Source organism: Triticum dicoccoides, chromosome 3A, assembly GCF_002162155.2.
Source record: "Triticum dicoccoides isolate Atlit2015 ecotype Zavitan chromosome 3A, WEW_v2.0, whole genome shotgun sequence".
NCBI classification, from domain to species: Eukaryota; Viridiplantae; Streptophyta; class Magnoliopsida; order Poales; family Poaceae; genus Triticum; species Triticum dicoccoides.
In genome coordinates, this window is record NC_041384.1 from 740980990 (window position 1) to 741001320 (window position 20331).

A 20331-nucleotide genomic window follows, 5' to 3' on the forward strand; every position below is an offset into this window, starting at 1 on the left:
GGAGCGTTCCCGTTGTTTAGTTGCCCTTGTGGTTCTTTCGTCTCGCTTCGGGCGAGACAAAGTCGTGGCCTAGTGTCGCACGAATGCTATATCTCACTTATAGCGAGGGTAGCATCCGTCTCCCCTTAAGGGTTCGTGCATATGGGCTGGCCCGTTAGTGTGGTCGCCCGCACGCTTGTTATATGTGCTTATTTGTCTCCTTTTATCCTTTTTCTTCGCCTTTTGGTTTCCTTTTCTTTCTTCCCTGATTTTATGTTTTATTATCATTTTTCTTTGTTTCTTTCACTGTTTTTACCGGTTTTTATTTATTTTTCAATCTTATTACTGGTTTTTTTGCTTTTCTTTCTTTGTTTCCCTTTTTGCTATGTTTCTTCGTGTTTCTTTTTCGATTTTTATTGGTTTTCTTCGTTTTCTTTTAACATTTTTCAAATAAGTGATTAACATTTTTGACAATTTTTTATTTCTTATTTTTTTCATACACATTATACATTTTTTGTATACACTAGGAACATTTTTAATATACAGGTTTAGTAATTTATTAATACATGATTAACATTTTTTGAAACATATATCTTTTTATATTCCGGTGAACCACTCAGTTAGTGTGTTGGGTACTAAACCGGAAGGAGCGCAGTTCGAATTACGTCCGCACTGTAATGGACGCTTAATGCGGCAAATAGGAGATGCTTAGGCGTGCGCCTAGTGCCGGGCCGAGTTCATTTGGTCTGCTTAAGCAGGCCGGGGTAAACGACGCCATACCAGGCGAGGCCTTGCAACGCAGCCGTGCTGGGCTAGGCCGGGGATGGGCTGCTGTAGAGTTGCATCACATCGTTACGGTCACAGGCGAGTGAAAAGAAGAACAGATGATCCTAGAAAAAGGAACAAGAAATATTCCATGGAGTGGAATAAGTGGAGAAGCGACTGCAACAGATTCTCGCTGTCACTCACGTGGGCAGAGGAGGGTTTTTTCTTGGGATGGTAGCGCGAGAACTGATTAATGGCCAGTAGGGAGCGCCTCTGCGTCCCCACGCGGGAACGGAAACCCGGGTGCCACCTTGGCGCGTCCCGACACCAACGTAACCCGCCTCTTATCCCCCAATCTATCCATCCATGGTTACACTGTGACTACATGTACAAGGAGGCCCTTTTTGTGCGCGTGCCCCCTCGTTCTACTCCGAAATTGCAACAGCTTGAAAGCATTTCTTCACATGCCGATTAGCTCTTCCCCAACATTTCGTTGATAGAACAATGCAATTTCTAGAGATTTTATATCTTTGAGTGATACTTTGCCACTTTTTATTATAAAGGATGATTTTTGTTGACTCATAATCAGTACATACCTGGCCCATACATAACTGAAATGCACACACACACACACACACACACACACACGATCACATCGACACAGAGCTAAGTCATACAAGACCGAAGTTATGCCTGTGGATGGATAAAAAGAAAAATCTCGAAGTGATGAAAACAGTGATTGACTATAGACAGCGGTGACCATTAGCACCAACCGTCCTTTCACAACACAATAGACCGGCCGCGGCGAGGGGGAGGGCGCACAGCGAAGTCTCCCAGAAAAAGTAGTTTGGGGCCTCCCGATCACCCGTCTCGAATGACACAGAACTTTGTTTCCCACGATACGTTTTTTCACGCCAACTTGAAAATTTCAAATCAACAAAAGCTTAGGTTTGCACTAAAGTCACTCAAACACATTTTAGAGCAATAATTATAGAAATACTATAGCACTAAACTCAAGCATAGCTTAATTAAACAATGTATTGTCACTAGGTTGAGCACGAACGAGCAAAAAACAGTAAAAGAACTCCTCGTCGTCGTTGGAGACCTCGATGACTGCATCCACACCACCGTCTTGGTGGCGCTGAGTGTGCGGAATTTGCATGCTACCTCGTGCTCGTCCATGATTGATTCCTCGGTTTTGTGATACTCCTCCGCTGCGTGCAGGTAGGATGCACACCACTTCTTCTCCTCCTCCTCCTCCTCCTCCTCCCTCCTCCTCCTCCTCCTCCTGGTACATGGTGTGCTTGTATTATCACTCAACCTCCTCCCATGAGATGATATCTACCGCACTGCCGCCCTCTTGTCCTCCTGTTCCGGGACCGGCATCCCTTCCTTTCCCTCCTTCTCATTGCCTGACGAAGAGGAGGAGCTCGAAATGGTGTCGGTAGCCTCTGTAGCCTCGCGCGTGGCGACAATGGATGCGGCCTCAACTGTGATTTCGGTCCGGCGCGCGGTGGAGAGCAATGCCGAGACATTGGGGCTCGAGCGGACCATGGATGAGGCTCGAGGTGGCTCATGACGCGTTGGGTGGACGGGGAGCTCGTGGTAGATAGCGGCAGCGATGACGACTCAACCCCCCTCTATTTAGTGGGAAAATGGGAGGCGGCGAGGTAGGTCAGGGTTTGGAGATGTGTCGGCGGGGATTTATAGAGGCATAGGGGTGAATCGAGCACCGAGCCAATGTTTGCGTCATGCATACAGGACAGGGGCGTAGAGCTCAACTTTACCAAAAATGCCTCTTTTCAGAGCAAATTTGTGTTGAAGGGGCAAGTTTTGAGGGATAACTCCTCAAACTTTTGTGAAATTGTAGCTATAGGGGAAGTACTAGGTACATAATCTTTTTATTGTTTATTTATTTGCGACCCTACTTTGGCATAAGATCCATATGATTTTTGACCTACCTCCACCTACTAATATAGTTAAATTTGTTTGGAAACCGGCTGGGTGAGGTCACTCTTAAAGTTAAGACACATTTTGGAGAGCTTTATTTTGTCCTTAAGTAGCTACCATAATGTCTGTAATTTAATGGAGTGGCTAGTATTACCCTCCTTTTTAAAAAAGAAAAGAGATGCTCTTACTACACAACACATGTCTCAGAAAGTAGAAGTCGCAAACTGAGTGTAGCCCAGATGGCTAGCTTCCTTTTGGTGGAACCAGTCCACCAAGGTTCTATTCCTAGACTTGGCACTGGTACTTGCAACTTTGCTGGATTTATTTTAAGTTTCCTGTGGATGTTCCTTTAATAGGAGGAGATGTTTTCCTTGACTACGAGGCGCTTGCGCTGGCGGTCAATATCAAGATGTGATGCCAGCTCATTATCTTGGAGGTAATAGAAATAGGATGTGTTCGTGCGTCCGAAGAGGTGAGTGTATGTAGGTATATGTGATTGTACTGTGTCAAGAAAAGTAGTAAAAGTTTTGGCTCTGGGGAGCATATACTCCCTGATGAACAGTAAATTCAAAATAAATAGTGAGTTTTTTTTAAAAAAAACTGATTTTATTTGGCTGTTCATGTTAGTCTAACAAGTATACCTGGCCAAACCTCGGGCCGGGCCGGGCTTCGGGCCGGGCCGGGCCTAGCCAAGCCCGAGGCAAAAAACCCAGGCCCGGCCATCGGGCCTGGTTTTTAGGCCCGAGCCAGGCCCGAACACACAAAAGCCCGACGGGCCTCTGGCCTCGGGCCAGGCCCCTTCAGAAAATCGCAAATATGACGGGTCCGGGCCTGGCCCGGCCATCGGGCTCAAAATCTAGGCCCGAGCCCAGCCCGGGAGCAGCGTCCGGGCCGGGCCGGGTTTCCCATGGCCAGGTATACTAACAAGTGTGTTTGACAATTTTCATGTAAAACGGGATACCGATGCTTCGTTGATGAAAAATACAAAATTAAGTGTAGCATTTGAAGGTAATATTTGGCGTTTGATATGTTTTGCCGCACTGGTCAAATAGTTTAAGCTTTTTCACTAAATAATTGCAGGTACCATTTGGGTGCGACAATAAATACATCTATTTTTTTATTATTTTTTGACATTACAAAAAACATTTTTGACGGGCAGAAGCATATGCTCCCAAGAGCCGATTGGATTTTTGGTAGAAGTCTTTCAACTCAAAAAAGAAATAAAAGGAAAGTAGAAGTACCTTGCTGATAATTTCCTGTCCCGGGCCAGCAAGAAACACTGGGTCCAAAAGTCTGCGTGGTGGCGGAGGCCTCCACATCATGGCCGGAGCCCGGACGCCGGCTCCCACGTGGCAACACGCGGGAGGCTCGTGGAGATCGCGGGCAGCCCCCTCCCCTTATCGTCGCGAGGCGTCAGGCACACTTCAGCCGCGAAAAATCGACTGATTTCCGGCAAAAATATCCATTCCACGCACACATCTTCTTCCTTCTCCGAGAAACAGAGATATAGGAATTTCCCCGGACCCCGAAAAAATCCCTCTTTTCCCGCTGCTCGACGGCGGCCGGCGGCAGCGTCCATGACCACAGTGGCCTCGCTCTCCCTGGTGCCGCACCTGCTCATCAAGCCCTCCTTCCGCTGCCTCTCCCGAAAGGTCAGTTCTCTCCATGAACAAATTATCCCGAAACTTCTTCAGAGTTTCTGAATTTCTAGTGTATCCCCAAATTGTCCAGTTCTCTGCTGGTCGAACTGCACCCCACCCACCATGGTGAACTGAGTAACTCATGATGGTTCTCTTTTTGTCGAAACTGTGGTGCAGGGAGTTGGCAGATATGGCGGAATCAAGGTGTACGCGGTGCTCAGGGATGATAGTGCCGACTACCTGAAGGATAACCACCACTGGGAGGCCCTGTTCCATGTCGATGACCCCGGCCCAAGGGTTCCGATCGAGAAGGGCCAGTACCTGGAGGCCAAGCAGGCGCTCGACGTCGTCCGCTTCGACATCCAGTACTGTGACTGGAGGGCCCGGCAGGACCTGCTCACCATCATGGTGCTTCACAACAAGGTATGAAAAATATGTTCTGAACTCTGAATAATGGTAGCTAGTACTTGCAGTAGGTTCAGAGAAATGTTACCTGAAAAAAAGTTCAGAGAAATGTTTCTGTCTGCACTTGCTGAATTTCACCATGGTTGGTACTGATCAGGGTAAGGCATATATGGAACAATGGATGTTAGATATATGTTTGATGTTGAAATTAACTTACGTATAATGGTAGATAGTAGGTAGTACTGTAGTAGTAAGTTCATAGAAATGTCTCAGTCTGCACTTACTGAATTTCACAATGAGTACTACTGGTTAGATTAAGGCATAAATAAATGATCAATGGATATTAGATAGATGCCTGAGGTTGAAATTGTGGATGAAACTAGTAGTTGTGGACTATATATAACCTGAATTGTGCAAAATGGAATGCAGGTGGTGGAGGTTCTTAACCCTTTAGCGAGGGACTTCAAGTCGGTTGGGAACCTGAGGAAAGACCTTGACGGTCTACAGGAGGAACTGGCAAAGGCTCACAACCAGGTATATTTGTTGTCGGAACTCGGAAGAATCCTGATAAAGACCTTGCATACCTGTATGGAACCTCACTGTTAACTGTACATCGTACAGCTTTATTTATCGGAATCCAGAGTGTCGTCGGCCCTCGATAAGCTAGCACAAATGGAGACGGTGGTCAATGAGAGGCTGTTGTCGGATGGGAGCGCTTTCGCAAACACGGCCGATTGCGCTTCTCTTGATCCGAGTACTTCTCTTGATACAACTACGAGCACTTCCTCCACGGTCCGAGTCGGAGCTAAAAAACCGAAGCGTCGCAGTCTCAACATTTCTGGCCCTGTCAAGCCTTACAGTGCCAATCTGAAGAACTTCTGGTACCCGGTGGCTTTTTCCAGTGACCTGAAGGATGACACAATGGTAGAGCAAAATGCCTGTCTCAAAGCTAATTGATAGTTTGCGGTCTTAGATACATGTGTTTATTTGACAAGTTTGTGTGTGTGCTCTCAGGTGCCCATAGATTGTTTCGAGGAACAGTGGGTAATATTCCGCGGAAAAGATAAAAGGCCTGGATGTGTGCAGAATACATGTGCTCACAGAGCCTGCCCTCTTGATCTTGGTTCAGTGAATGAGGGTAGAATCACTTGCCCTTACCATGGTAAGAACTTGGAGCAATTTTTTGTTCAGTCAGGTTTCTTATGCTCATTAGTGTTGTGACATTTAAATGATGATGTCCAAGTAATATTGCATCTTCTATGAACAACCTTCAGGGTGGGAGTATTCGACTGACGGAAAATGCGAGAAAATGCCATCAACAAAGATGCTCAACGTGCGCATCCGGGCATTGCCGTGCTTCGAGCAAGAAGGAATGGTCTGGATCTGGCCCGGCGATGACACCCCTACACCCACCATCCCTTCCCTGCTGCCCCCTTCAGGGTTTACAATCCATGCAGAGGTAAAGAACATCATGATGCTGTAGCAGTTGTGCTATTGTCCAGGTGTCCTGTATATTTCAGTTCTGGACTGGACTGAGTATTCTTCTTGATCATTGAACAGATAGTGATGGAGCTACCGGTGGAACATGGACTTCTCTTGGACAATCTACTAGACCTCGCTCATGCCCCTTTTACTCATACATCCACCTTTGCCAAGGGCTGGAGTGTTCCAAGGTATTTCTATACATCTTATGGCACCAAATAGTAGACCTGGCTGATGAAGGAACAATTTTCTATGCATGGTCATATTATGTCTGTACAAACCAACATGTTGAGTTTGTGTTATTATTCTCAGCTTTGTGAAGTTCTTGACACCTACATCTGGGCTCCAAGGGTACTGGGATCCTTATCCCATCGATATGGAGTTCCGACCGCCCTGCATGGTCTTGTCAACCATTGGCATCTCCAAGCCTGGAAAGCTAGAAGGGAAGAGCACCCAACAATGTGCAACGCATCTCCACCAGCTCCATGTATGCTTGCCCTCATCGACGAATAAAACCAGGCTGTTGTACCGGATGTCTCTCGACTTCGCACCCTGGATGAAGCACATGCCTTTCATGCACCTGTTGTGGTCACATTTCGCTGAGAAGGCAAGTCCCAAATTTTGTGGCTACACTCCCTCCGTTCAATAATTATTGTCGTGGTTTTAGTTCTTCATAACTATAACAAGTCAACATGACAGCTATAACTGTCATTTGCAAACTAAGTCAGACGGGACTTGAATTGGTTTCAACAATCGTGTCTAACTGTTCTGACAATGGCAATATTTCACGATCTTTTGCAGGTCTTGAATGAGGATCTGCGGCTTGTGCTCGGCCAACAAGACCGAATGAACAATGGAGCTAACGTTTGGAACTGGCCAGTGTCGTATGACAAGCTCGGCATCCGGTATCGGCTATGGAGGGATGCAGTCGAGAGGGGTGTCGATCGGTTACCGTTCAGCAACGAAATTGAGAGTGGATCATAGGCAAACACATGACATCACCTGTAGTCTCTTTCTCTCTCGTGCCATTTCTTTGCCTGGCAATGGCAGACAGATGACCCGTATGCACAGATTATTTGGTCGTGCGTCGCAGCGCGGTTGTTCATCTGGCCAAATATTGCTACAGATAGAAGGATTCTGGGAAGGAAGCCCTGTGAAAAGGATAATGGGCACCATCATTGCAATTGTGTATTGTTAATTGTACACTAGCGGCGGCATCAACTGATGCAATTGTAATCTGAGGTTGATTTTCTGTTCTTTTTTTCTCCCCCTCCCTTCATTCATGTAAAGTATCCTCCAATGTTACTGTCAAAGCGTACATAATTGTATGGCAAAAGCATGCTCCTCTGAGAAATGGTTTTATGATAATCATAGTGTTGTCTCTAGGGAATTATAAATTTATAATCCTCATGTTGGTATGTAAAGGGTTTTAGGCGAAAGCATTCTCTAGGGAATTATAAAGGGAAATGTTTATTTTTCATCCCTCAACTCTTTCGAGAGTATAGGAATGGTCACTCAACTCCAAACCAGCAAACTTTAGTCCCTAAACTTTCAAAATCAGATAAGTTTAGTCCCTCGTGCCACTTCAGGTGGTTTCTTGCTGCCGTGGAGTGGTTTTTGGCTTGAACTATGTGGGACATGCCTGTCTGTGGCAGAAACTCAAATACCGGTACCTAAGGTCCTAAGCTCGAGCCTTTGAGGTCATTCGGTGCACTATATTTTGCGTGGCTCCTTCCGCCACTGATAGGAGGGTCCCACGTAGTTCGAGTCAAATCCACTCCATGTTAGCAAGAAACCACCCGAGGGGGCACGAGGGGCTAAACTTGTCGTGTTTTGAAAGTTAAGGGAGTGAAATTTGATGTTTTGGAGTTAAGGGATCATTTCTATAGTTTTAAAATAGTTGATTGGCAAAAAAATACATTTCTCTTTTATAAACAATACAACCATTTGAGATTTTAGAAAATGTGAAGAGCTTTAAAAAATTGAAGAAGTAATCCTTCTGTGATGGAAGAATATATTTATGTACTATTTAGTTAACTTTCCAACAACAATAAAAAACTCAACCAATTAACATATAGTCACACATATCTTTCCGACAATAACAAAAACTCAACCAAATAACATATTGTCAAACAATTCATGTTGAGAGAAGTCCACTTTAATGAAGCTCCAGATCCGTCCTCTACATGGTGTTCTGCTGTATGGTAGGTGATGGATTTGTGTGCTAGTCTATTCAAGTGGGTATGGTGTGGCTGCGGCGACATCCTTTGTGGTGGATTGTGTCCTCATGCTTTGTCATTACGACAACGTTCGCTCTGCTGTCGGCCCGGAGCACATGAGGTTGTTCAAGAGCGCGTGCCGACAGTGATCAACGTCTTTGATAGCTAGAAGACAGTGAATTCATGGTTGAAGACAGTTCAGGTTTCCTCATTCGACACCGTCGCGTGGGGGTGCCAAATCTGGAGTTATATGGCATGTCCAAGGTGCCGCCCTGGCTAGATTTTTCAACTACATGGCTTCACCTTTGGCAAGCCACTTTGGAAGTCTCAAAAGTTATAGATCAATGATGGGGTCGCATTAAACGTGAATGAACAATTGTTTTGTTCTCTTTTCCTTCAGTGGCTGCTGTGGTGGTGCCGGAGGTCAGGGCCGGCCCTGGGGAGGGGCAGGGGGGCGGCCGCCCCGGGCCCCCAAAATCGAGGGGCCCCTCCCCGGTACATACAGAAGGCGTCTATGGCCCAAAAGAGCGTACGCACGCAGCGAGAGTCACGCTGGATGAGCCAGGGATAGATTCGTTTCATTTTAGTACATGCACGTAGAAAAAGAAGGAACATATTGATCCCTTCCAATTCGTTCCTTAGGTTAGTACATGCACGTAGAAAAAGAAGGAACTGATTGATCCCTTTCCATTCATCACGCACGCATTCACGCTGCACTTTCCAATTTGCCAGCGGCCGGCCGCCCCGCCGACGCTTGTCTCTTGGCTAATCGCGATTGTGCGCATGGCCCTTTTTTCCCTTTTCCCCCTAAATCGATTTTTCCTTCCTAATTCAGTCAGGTCGTCAGCCGATTTCAATTCCCCGGCGGCGGGCGCAACCTCGCTTTCCTCATCCATCGACAATTCGATCCTCTGAGGTATATCTTATATCTTATATTCATATTGCGGTTTCTACTTCCTAGTCTCCTAGATGAATAGCCAACACATCGGCACTGTTCAACAATTGTCAATTGGTGTATTTTTTTTATATCCATCTGGTAGCGAATAAAGAAAAGAAGAAAGTTGCGGCTGACTTGGTACAATCACAGTGCGGAAATATTTATGATGAAAGTGATTATCAAGAAGAAACCCTGGAAGTTGAGAAGGCTTTTCAAGTTAAATATTTCTTTTATTTTGGTTGATATGGCGATCACTTTTTTGAAAAGTAGATTTAGAGAACTCGTGGTGATTAAAGATATATTTTCGGATTATTATTGAGCTCGGGCACTCTGAAATCATTGCATGATATTGAACTTGAAGAGTATCGCACAAAATTTGTAGAAACTTTCTCTCTTGATGGTTCATGAGATGTTGAGGTATATGATCTTATTTTTGAGTTGAAGATTATAAGATTAACTTTGCCAGATGGTGTAATGTCTGATATGGAGATTTTCGAGCATGTCCAAGAAGTTGTATGTTATCCTAATATCTCCATTGCCTACCCCATCTTATTTACTATGCACGTGACTGGCTTACAAAGTTGAAATTACCGAAGAACTATCTGAGGTAAACAATGGTTCAGAGAGGATAAATAATTTGGCAACATTATGCATCGAGAAGAAATTATTGGATCATATTCACATCGACCCCATCATAATTGACTTTGCATTGAGGATTGTTAGAAGAAATTTTTAAGGTAATATGTATAAATTATTTTATATGCATACTGATTTAGATGCATTTAAGTGTTATCGATCAATATTTCATATATATGTATATTCATTTTTATGTTATGACATCCATATTAAGGGCCCCGACTTTTAATCTCGCCCCGGGCCCCCAAAATCTCAGGACCGGCCCTGCCGGAGGCAGGTGACAGATGGTGGCTTCAAGCTCAGGTGATTCTTCGGTCTTGATTGTAATTCTACTTCTTAGCTGAGTCTTTTGGATTTAAGTTAGGGTTCTATTCTCTTTACAGTTTCTGTCAGGTCGATGTATCTCTCTTCAATATGAGGCTCCAAAACATGAAGCAAGATGGGCCTGCTGATTGCTGCTACCAAGGAACAAGGAGGCGCAAATGTAAAGTGAGCAACCCTATCAGGACACTATAAAATCCGTCTTCTCAGCACCGGTTTTTGGAGAGCCCCTTAGTTTGTCGCTCATGGGGAGCGTCTTGATCTCGCTTGCTGCGGGGCGCAAGAGTGCTCGCCTAGAACGCAGGTTAAACGGGTCAGGCCCAAGTTTAGCATCTTGATTGGTCTGTTGTGCGTCTTGATTGGTTCATTCCATCATAGCGTTGGTTTGGCTATGTTTTCTTGTTTTTTTGGGGTACCAACGGTGATTTACACTTGTTTTTGTAGCTTCCAAGATATTTATAAATAATATTCATACAAAAATAAAGTTATATTCAAAAAAATATTCACACGTTCAAAAATTTGTTCATGATATTTAGAAGATGTTCTTACCATTCATAAAAATACTCATGAAGTTTAAAAGATGTTCATAATATTTTGAAAAATGTTCATCATGTGTTTACAAAAATCATTGTCGTGTATTAAAGAATATGTTCATAGTGTATTCCAAAAAATTTCACTGTGTATCTAAAAAGTTTTAAACATATTGAATCTTACTAATCATGTATTATAAAAATATTTGACATGTATTAGAAATATGTTCAACATATGTTTTAAAAAGTGTTAAAAATGTATGTTTTAAATATCTTCATTGTGTATTTGAAATGCTCACCTCTTATTTAACAAATGTTAATAACATTTAAAACATGTACCACGTTTTAGAGAAGTTAATGAAATTTTTGAAAAATGTTCAGTGTGTGTTTAGTAATTGTTTGTTGTGCATTTGAAAAATGTTCAATGTACATAGTCAAAAAAGATGTTCAATGTTCATTTGACAAATGTTCTATATGTATTGGGATAAATGTTTAACATATACTGCATTTGAGAAACAATAGAGTGTATCCAAACAATGTTAAACCTGTATATTAAATTGTGCAACATGACTTCAAAAAATTTAACATGTACTTGAAAAATAGAAAAAATAAAAACTAAAGAAATAGAAAAAGGAGAAAACGTTAATAAAAACAGAAAATGAACGAATTAAAACCAGCAGAGAACATAAATTGTCGGAACATACCTAAACCGAATGGAAGGTTTCCAAACCGAGTATGCACTGTTGTTGTTTTAGTAAATGCACTGTAGATAAAAGCTTTGAAAAAATAAATATTTTGGGCCGGCCCACCAGAGCGAACGGTAGAGGTGATGCTATGGTGGGCCGTCCCTGTTTAAAGCTATATTTCAGCCCATTCGGACATGACGCATAATTTAGGCCAGCCCATGTACTATAACCTTTTTCTATACCAGGGCCATTTCTAGCCAGTTTTCTAGGAAAAACATCTGCAGTAGGAAATGTTAAAATCATAAATTAAAACAAAACTGAATAGTTTCTAAAAATATTGTGATTCATCGCTTAAAAATTATGAACATTTTAGTTAAAAATGCACATTTATATAAAAAACCTATAGCTTTTTTAAAATTTCAAACTTTTATAACATTCCAGGAAGACCTATAGCTTTTTAAAAATCCTGAATATGTTTTTGAATTTTTGATGTTTTTCTAAAATTTCACTTTCTTTGAAAATCCCAATTTTTTTACAAACACGACCATTTAAAAAACCAAAGGAAAGAAAAACAATAAATTAAAAAATTAAAAAGGAAATTGGAAAGGCCGTGTTGGAACCTTCTAGAAGTTTTCAATGCCTCAACAACCAAGGAAATTGACTTGCTAAATGGCCGACCCGGTTTAGTCGATGTCCGTTCGGCTCTATGTGAAACATCGACAATGCGAATCAACGGGAGCATTGTATATGATTTTGGAGAGCTACTGCTCGACGCTCGTGAGCGTCAAAATGAGAAGCTTTCGCTGAAGGATTCACGCAAAACGGACCGGCTCATTCCCAAGAGCGAACGTAAATATAAGTTGTGAAGAAAAAATACAGTGATTGATGCTAGATAGCCGCATTGTGCACCGATGCACTAGCAACAGAGTATGTCTTAAATTATTGCATAAATTAAAATTATTATGTAGAGTGATAGATTCATATATTAATCTTCCTAAACATAAATGAATAAAGTTTTTCTTGAATTATTTGTGACACTCGAACAAACTCTTAAAACGTTTTTTTTTGGAAAATCGTGAATAATTATTCAAAACGCGATTTTTTTTAAAATCCAAACATTTGTTGAATTTTATTATATACGATGAATAGCTTTCAAATATATCTTGAACTTTTTTAATATACGCTGATTTTTTTTAAAATACACAGTCAACATTTTTTAGATATATAATGAACACATTTTAAATATACCTTTAACAATCTTGTAATATATGTTGAACAATTTTTAACTACAGATTGAAATTAAATTTATATATGCTGGACAATATTGAAATAAATATGGAACATTTTGTGATACACGCTGACCAAATTTTGTATCGTATGAAATTATCAAAATTAAACAAAATTTGAAATCCATGAATAATTTTTTAAATCATTAACAATGTATTAAGATAAAAACGGAAAAAGTATAAAATGAAAGACTAGGAAAAGGAAAGAGAACAACAAAAGAAGAGAAAAAAAGCACAAAAATGAAAATAGAAAAAGAAAAAAGAGGAAAAACCAGCTAAAGAAAAAAATATACCAGAAAAGCCATTTCATTGCACTACTTTAACACCTCGCTGTGGTTGCAACCACCCTTCAGCGAAAACACGCATGTTTGACGGAGCGGCCCTATATCTCGTCTTCAGCAAGTCAGCCTTCGGATTCGCTGATGGGGTGACCGTGATGGGCGGCCACGCGAGCATTGGCCACAAACTCTTTTTTATTTTTGTTTTTTGTATTAGTTCTTTTGAAATGTTGATTAAGTATTTGAAAAAAAAATACCGGGTATTTGAAAAAAATTGATTAAGTATTTGAATTTTTTTAACAATTATTTGAAAAATGTTTAACGAGTATTTGAAAAATATTGAATAAATATTAAAAATGTTGAACAAGTATTTCGAAAATGTTGAACAATCATTCGGACAATGTTGTACGTGTATACAAAAAATATTGATCACTTATTCAAAAATGATGAATGTTTTGATCATGTATATATAAATGTTAATAAAGCATTTGAAAAAATTGTTGAACATGTATTTAAAAATGTTAATCAAGTATTTCAGAAAATTTTGAACAAGTATTTGAAAAAATTTAGTCAAGCATTTGGGAAACCTTAAATGTGGATAGAAAAAATGTTGACCATGTATGAAGTAAATGATGAAAATATTAGTTCATGTATATAAAGGGTTTTTATCAGTTTTGCCTATATAAAAAGGTTAATCAAGCATTTGATAAAAATTTTGAACAATTTTTGTTAAACTTTAAATATGTATAGGAAAATATTGACTATGTATTCAAAAAATGTTAATCTTTTTATTGAGAAACTATTAATCAAACATTGGGAAAATGTTAAAAATGTATACAAATTTTTTACCATGTATTTAAAAATGTTACAAATACATAGGAAAAATGTTGATCATGCATTAACAAAATGTGTAGAAACAAAAATAAACAAATACAAAAGATAATAAAAAGTCGATAAAACAATGAAATAAACAAAAGAATAGTTGTTGTGCAGTGGCTAGCAGCCGTCACAATCAATACAGGAGTCGATGGGTCGAGTCCCGGGCGCTCTATCAGCGTTCGACGCAACAGGCCCTTTCGTCTCGCTTAGTGCGAGTTATAGTGGCTGTGAGTTTGACGCAACCCCGAGGATCAACTAGGCCTGCTAAATAAGATTCTGAGATTTTGTTACGTAGGTGTGTATTTTTAATTTTTTTAGTTTGTTTTATATTCTCAATATTCTAAATATGTATGTTCAAAAATTTAATTTACTTCAAATTTAATAAGCATTCGTTGCACATTTGAAAAAAAATTCATGCAGTGACAAAACCTGTCCAGTTAATGGGAAAAATTATTTATGGCATTTCTAAAATGTTCACACTTTTCAAAAACATTTTCATACAATTTAAGAGTTTTCATGTAATTTGAGGAAAAAAATTGTGCCATAATGCAAAATGGTGTATGACATTTTAGAAAAATGCTGACGTGTTTAATAAATATATTCATGGCATGTTAAAAAGTCCTACAATGTAAGAAAAACATTATCATAATAAAAACATGTGTCAGACCAATCAAAGAATGTTCATGTCGTTTACAAAAGTTCTCGCACAGTTCAAAAATATGTTTATAACATGTTAAAAAATTAAACATGTATGAAAAACAGTCTAGTCATTTCTATGAAAAATGTATAACATGTTAAAAAGGTCGACAAGTATTTGAAAAAAAGAAAAGAGAGAAAAATCAAGTAAAATAACATAGATAAAACACGCACGAAACCTTGCTGAAACCAGACAAAATCGGTGGAAGGTTTCCATGAACCGGTATTCCGAACGTTCCCACAAACCACTTCAATGGACCGCCACACTCAGACAATGCAAGACGTCGCACCATAGGTTAGTTAGAGCTAAGTCTTGGAACAAGCAAGACATAACTCGCACATATGATTTGATTTTACATCCTTTTGTAAAGTATCACTCCCTCCGTAATATAAGACCTTATTACATCCAATATATGTAATAAGGTCTTATATTATTGGACGGAGGAAGTATTTATTTATTACAAACAAAACGTCCATCCCACTCATCCTCCGTTTGGGGTATGGGGAGGCCCATGTATCTTCATCCCACAATGTGTTTCCTTGTTCGAGGAAGCTTTCTGCCAGTTTTTTTTTTCTGATTCTAATGCTAGTTTTTACTAGGTTTTTCTTTGTGTTTTCTTATTATTTTCCCCTTTTTAATTCATGAATACTTTCTTAACATTATGAACTATTTTTAAATGGTGAACAGTTTTTTCAAATCCATGATCAATTTGTGCTTGTTAACATTTTTTTAATTTATGAATATTTCTTAAAATCTACAAACATTTTAAAATTTAGGAAAATTTATAATTTTGTGAATACGAACTTTTTTATATTTTTGTACTTTCTTTCAAATTTGTGACTCTTTTTGTATTCATTAGTATTTTTTAAAAGTTTTGTGAGCATTTTTTATATTTGATACATATTTTTAGAATCTTGACATTTTTTAGATTATTAGGAAAAGAAAATAATATTGGTGGATGTGTGGTGAACCCGTAGTAATACATGTACCTTTTTCGCAATACTGAAGCGATATGTTTTCATGCACATCTTGCAAACATGATGTAGCGAACACATACATGCGAAGGAGCTACATGCGCAAATGGGTCGGCCTACCCTTGCGTCCCCATGCGTTATAAGGGAGACTACCCGTTGAAGGCGGAGAATAGGAGCACCCCGGTCTTGCCGTTCCAGTTATTTTCATGCCATGGGAGCTCGTCGGAGTTCAGGTAAATGCCGGGACTGAGGCTTGGGACATGTCCAAGGTGCGGGTATAACAAGTTCGCCCCCAAGTGAGTCTACTATTTTGGGTGAGCTACATGACATATGCCAAATTCTGGCATGCAGATGGTTCTGCTCCAAGGCTCAAGCAGCAACTTGAAGTCCTCAATGAACTCGGCTTCACGTTAGTACACGAGATTCACTTCTTGGGGACAATGCTTTCCTCTAGGTGCACAAAAACGGTGGCCACATGGAAACATCCACGAGCGTCGCTCTAATGCCATCATTATGGGTGCTCTCCTAGGGACCCTAACATCGACAACAGTAGTAAGAGCGGGACTAAGCCTTGACTGATTTGCCAAATATGTGGCAAGTCTAGCCAAAATGTGTCGGATTGCTAGTGGTGCTACGACAATTTCTATCAACAAGAAGAGGAGGTTGTTGGTCTGCCAACACCACTTATTGCGTCAACACAAATTGGTGTACGCTAACAATGAGGCCATTGATCAGATCATAGAGATCTTGATAACTGATGATTTGTGACAAGTATCACATACAATATCGGGTGGATAGAACCAATGGATTGGGTACGAGAATAAGTCATGTTGGCTATTCAATTATTGAAAGAAACATAATCATCATCTTAAAAATATCCTTCATGTTTCTAGTTCATCAAAGAATCTTGTTTTTTCTTAATCGTCCTGCCATTGAGAACCAAGTCTATGTTGGGTTTCACCTAATTTTTCTTATCAATAGGTAATGGAAAAAATAATTCAGCGAGACAAAAGTGAAGGAGTACTTTATTCTCTAGTCCCTCAAGTTAGGAGATCAAGTAGTAAGTTCTTAGTGTCACCACACCATCTATGTAAAGGTGGCATAGCCACCTAGGAAATTCATCGTCCTCCATAATCAACAAATTCTCAGGAATAATAAACTCCCTTTTGTGGCGAGTCTAGTTCCGAGTTAGTGTGTGTTCATGTTAAAAAGGCAGAAGTCGTCAACTTACATACCATGTCTCAAATATTCTTTCTACTTGTTCTTCAGAGCTTGTGTTGGGTGATGCATGGGGACCAACTCCTATCTCTATTGGATTATATACCAAAAATCCATCTCTGCACCCGAGTTCATCTGCACCCACGCTGAAAAAAATCAAAATAAATACTAGAAAAATTCAAAAAAATTACATTTTTTGTGAGGTAGACAATTTGATGCGTGAGGCCCACTCCAATTTTCAAATCATTTGGACATCCGAGGAGCTCTCAGCAAAAAAGACAAATTAAGGGTTTGTAAAAATGTTTACTATTCATGTATTATTTTGGTCCGATTAGTCTTTTTTTCTGAGAACTGCTCAAATGCCCAAATGACTTGAAATTTGGAGCGGACCCCAGGCATCAAATTTTCTACCGCACAATTTGTTTTAATTTTCTTTTTACGATTTTTTTTTACCAAAACACCCTACTCATTATATACCTACTATGCAAGTTTCATTGATGACTTTAGCAAGTATATATGGATATCTCTTATTAAGAAGATATCTAATGGTTTTCAGATATTTTCATAAATTTCAAGCACTTGTTGAGTAGAATTTGATAGAAAAAATATTGTTGCACAATATAATCGGGGTGGCCAATATGAAAACTTAAGTTCCTTAAGAAATAATTCCCCATCATGTCTATTACACCATGATCACCAACAAAATGGTTCAACAGATTTCTAAAAAATTAACACATTGTTGAAGTAGAGTTACTCTTGCAAATGCTTCTATGCCATTAAATTTTTTGGGCAAAGCATTCCTTATTGCAACCCATCTCATCAGCATGTTGCCAACCCGAGTCATCAACTTTTTGACAACCATTGAATGCCCCCTAGTTACCAGACATGATTCTGCATCTGTTCACATATTTGCGTGTATTCATTGGCCAAATTGTAGGCCCTACAATGCCCACAAACTTTATTTTAGATATAAGTAGTGTGTTTTCTAGGCTATATTGCTCTTCATAAGGGATTCAAGTGCCTTGATGTTCATTCTAGATGAGTTTATATATGTAGGGATATTGCTTTTTATGAAAACTTGTTCCCGTTTCAAACCATATGTGCTAATATCGCCGTTCTACTTCACAAAGAAATTTTGCTAATAGGACTAGCTCTATCCTTAATCTATCTTTGATCAAGGTGGCAAAAAAAATTGTGATGATCAATAGATTAACTCTCCCGCCTCACCCTGTACATGGCCTGTATGGTGCGGAGTCATATGTCTATTTGTCTATAGCCTTGTACGAGAATAGCAGAGGCGTGTGATCACACTTCAATTAGCCTGGTGATAACCCACAAGTGTAGGGGGTTGCAACAGTCGATGAGAAGTATGGAAACCCAAATCTATTGATTCAATACAAGGGGATCCAAATAATATATATAAGCTTCAGCAATTGAGTTGTCAATTCAACTACACTTGAAAACAAATACTTGCCCATGAGAGTTTATTAGTAGCAAATGTGATGGAGTGGCCGTAGTTTGATGGCAATAAAGTAACAGAAAGCAGCAATATCCAATAGTTGCTAAGTACAAAGACCTTAACGAGAGCAATAATTATCAAAAGCGTAGGCATGAGGATGGATAACGGGACATTGGCTGGATTGAATCAATTAAACAACAACGGTACATAGGCTGCTAATAATATAGCTCAAATTTATCCACTCATGTAGGCATGTACTTCATATGTGGTTGTACATGCTAGCAATAAGTACTTGCACAACATCTTTTGTCCAACCCCCCATTTTTGTGTGATCCTAATGAAAATTAGTGGTAATCAAGGAGCTACTTTTACGAAGCACGAGATAACAACATTAATGCCTAATTAATACATGTAAATACCCCGATTATTGTCACTTTCATATTTGGAAGATGATGTTTACATGAAAGAACCGCTTGGGTTTGAAGATAACCATGCACCATTCCATGTGTGTAAGTTTGACAATGCCTTATATGGACTTAAGCAAGATCTTGTCTCTTGTTGTATCTAGTGTTTGTGTGTGCGCACGCGTGTGTGTGTTGTTTATGACCCTAGTAGGTGTGTAAGTTTGACAAGACCTTATGTGGACTTAAATAGGCTCCTAGGGGATGGTATTATCATTTAAGCTCAAATCTTCAATATATGGTTATATTCATTCCAAGTTTGATACTTCAGTACCCATTTATATTAAATTTGGAGTAGTAATTTTGTGCTTATTTATGCTGATGACATAGTTATCATCACTAGCTCATCTAATGAAGAAGCAAAAAACCTATTAAACACATACTTTGTCGTGAAGAACTTGGGAGGATTAGATTTCTCTGCGCGATTGTAATTAAGAAGATTGAGGATGGTGCCATCACAGGGAAAATATGCACTAGATCTTTTGACTCCAGTTGGAATGTAGGGGCTTAAGCCTTCTCCATCTCAACTCTCAAAACACTGAAAACTTGCCGGTTCTTGAGGGAGAACCCTTGGGATAAGAACATATCACAACAAGTAGGAGCATAGTTGGTGCACTTCAACACTTGAGTATCACTAAACTTGATATCCCTCTCATTGTAAGTAAGGTATTCCAATTTCTGCATTCCCCTATCATAGTTTAATGAACTGTTGCAGAACATATTTTGAGGTATGTCATGAACACTTTGAGTGTTGATTTGACATTTAATAAGTCATCACCTACCTTGGAAAATGTCTTCGCTGATGTGGATTGAGGTGGAAGCTTGGATGATATATGTAGAAGATCAACTAGTTATTTACAATATTTTTTTCGACTAAACTTATTTTCATGGTATGCTAAGAAACACACAACAATGTCAAGATCAAGTATCGAAGCATAATATAAATCCCTTGAAAATGCCACGACATGAATCATTTTGGTCCAGTCTTTGCTCGCCAAACTTGGAGTGCCTCAAGCAAAAACTCCTTGTATTAGGTGCGATAATTTAGGCGATACCCATTTATGTGTTAACCTAGTGTTTGATACCCATACGAAACACATAAAAATAGACTTGCACTTTGTGAGAGGGCGAGGCACCAACATGTTGATGTACGTTTGATTTATTCATTGAAGAAATGAAGTTACACATGACTTTAGAAGCATTGCCCACGAGAATTCGAAAGAATTAAAATGTAATCTCGACTTGAGAAAGTTGTGATTAAGAGAGGTTGTTAGAGTTTGAACTATTGCATCATTTTAAACATGTTAGATTAGCACGTGTGTGCGTGTCGGCTAGGATCTTGTCAGGTTGTTAGCTTTCCTTATCCCTTTTTATGTTCGAATCAAGTTTGTAACCAACACGATGTTCAGGTATTCGGGAGAATCTCCAACCTATTAAATCAGCGAATGCGGCCCTCTGCATAGGTTTGAGATGCTTCCATCAATTTACTAGGCTTCACCTTCCACCTTGAGCTAAGCACCTAACCCGTG

At 39.8% G+C, this 20331-nt stretch overlaps 1 protein-coding gene across 1 annotated transcript; it reads left to right on the plus strand.

Annotated features, from left to right (window-relative positions):
• Positions 1-4178: 4178 nt before the first annotated feature.
• LOC119270600 (chlorophyllide a oxygenase, chloroplastic) lies at positions 4179-7589 on the plus strand. Its single transcript, XM_037552613.1, has 9 exons — positions 4179-4346; positions 4512-4757; positions 5169-5273; positions 5361-5663; positions 5754-5901; positions 6014-6198; positions 6300-6412; positions 6534-6828; positions 7023-7589. The coding sequence occupies exons 1-9, from the start codon at positions 4272-4274 to the stop codon at positions 7203-7205; spliced, it is 1653 nt and encodes a 550-aa protein (XP_037408510.1). The 5' UTR covers positions 4179-4271; the 3' UTR covers positions 7206-7589.
• The last annotated feature ends 12742 nt before the right edge of the window (positions 7590-20331 follow it).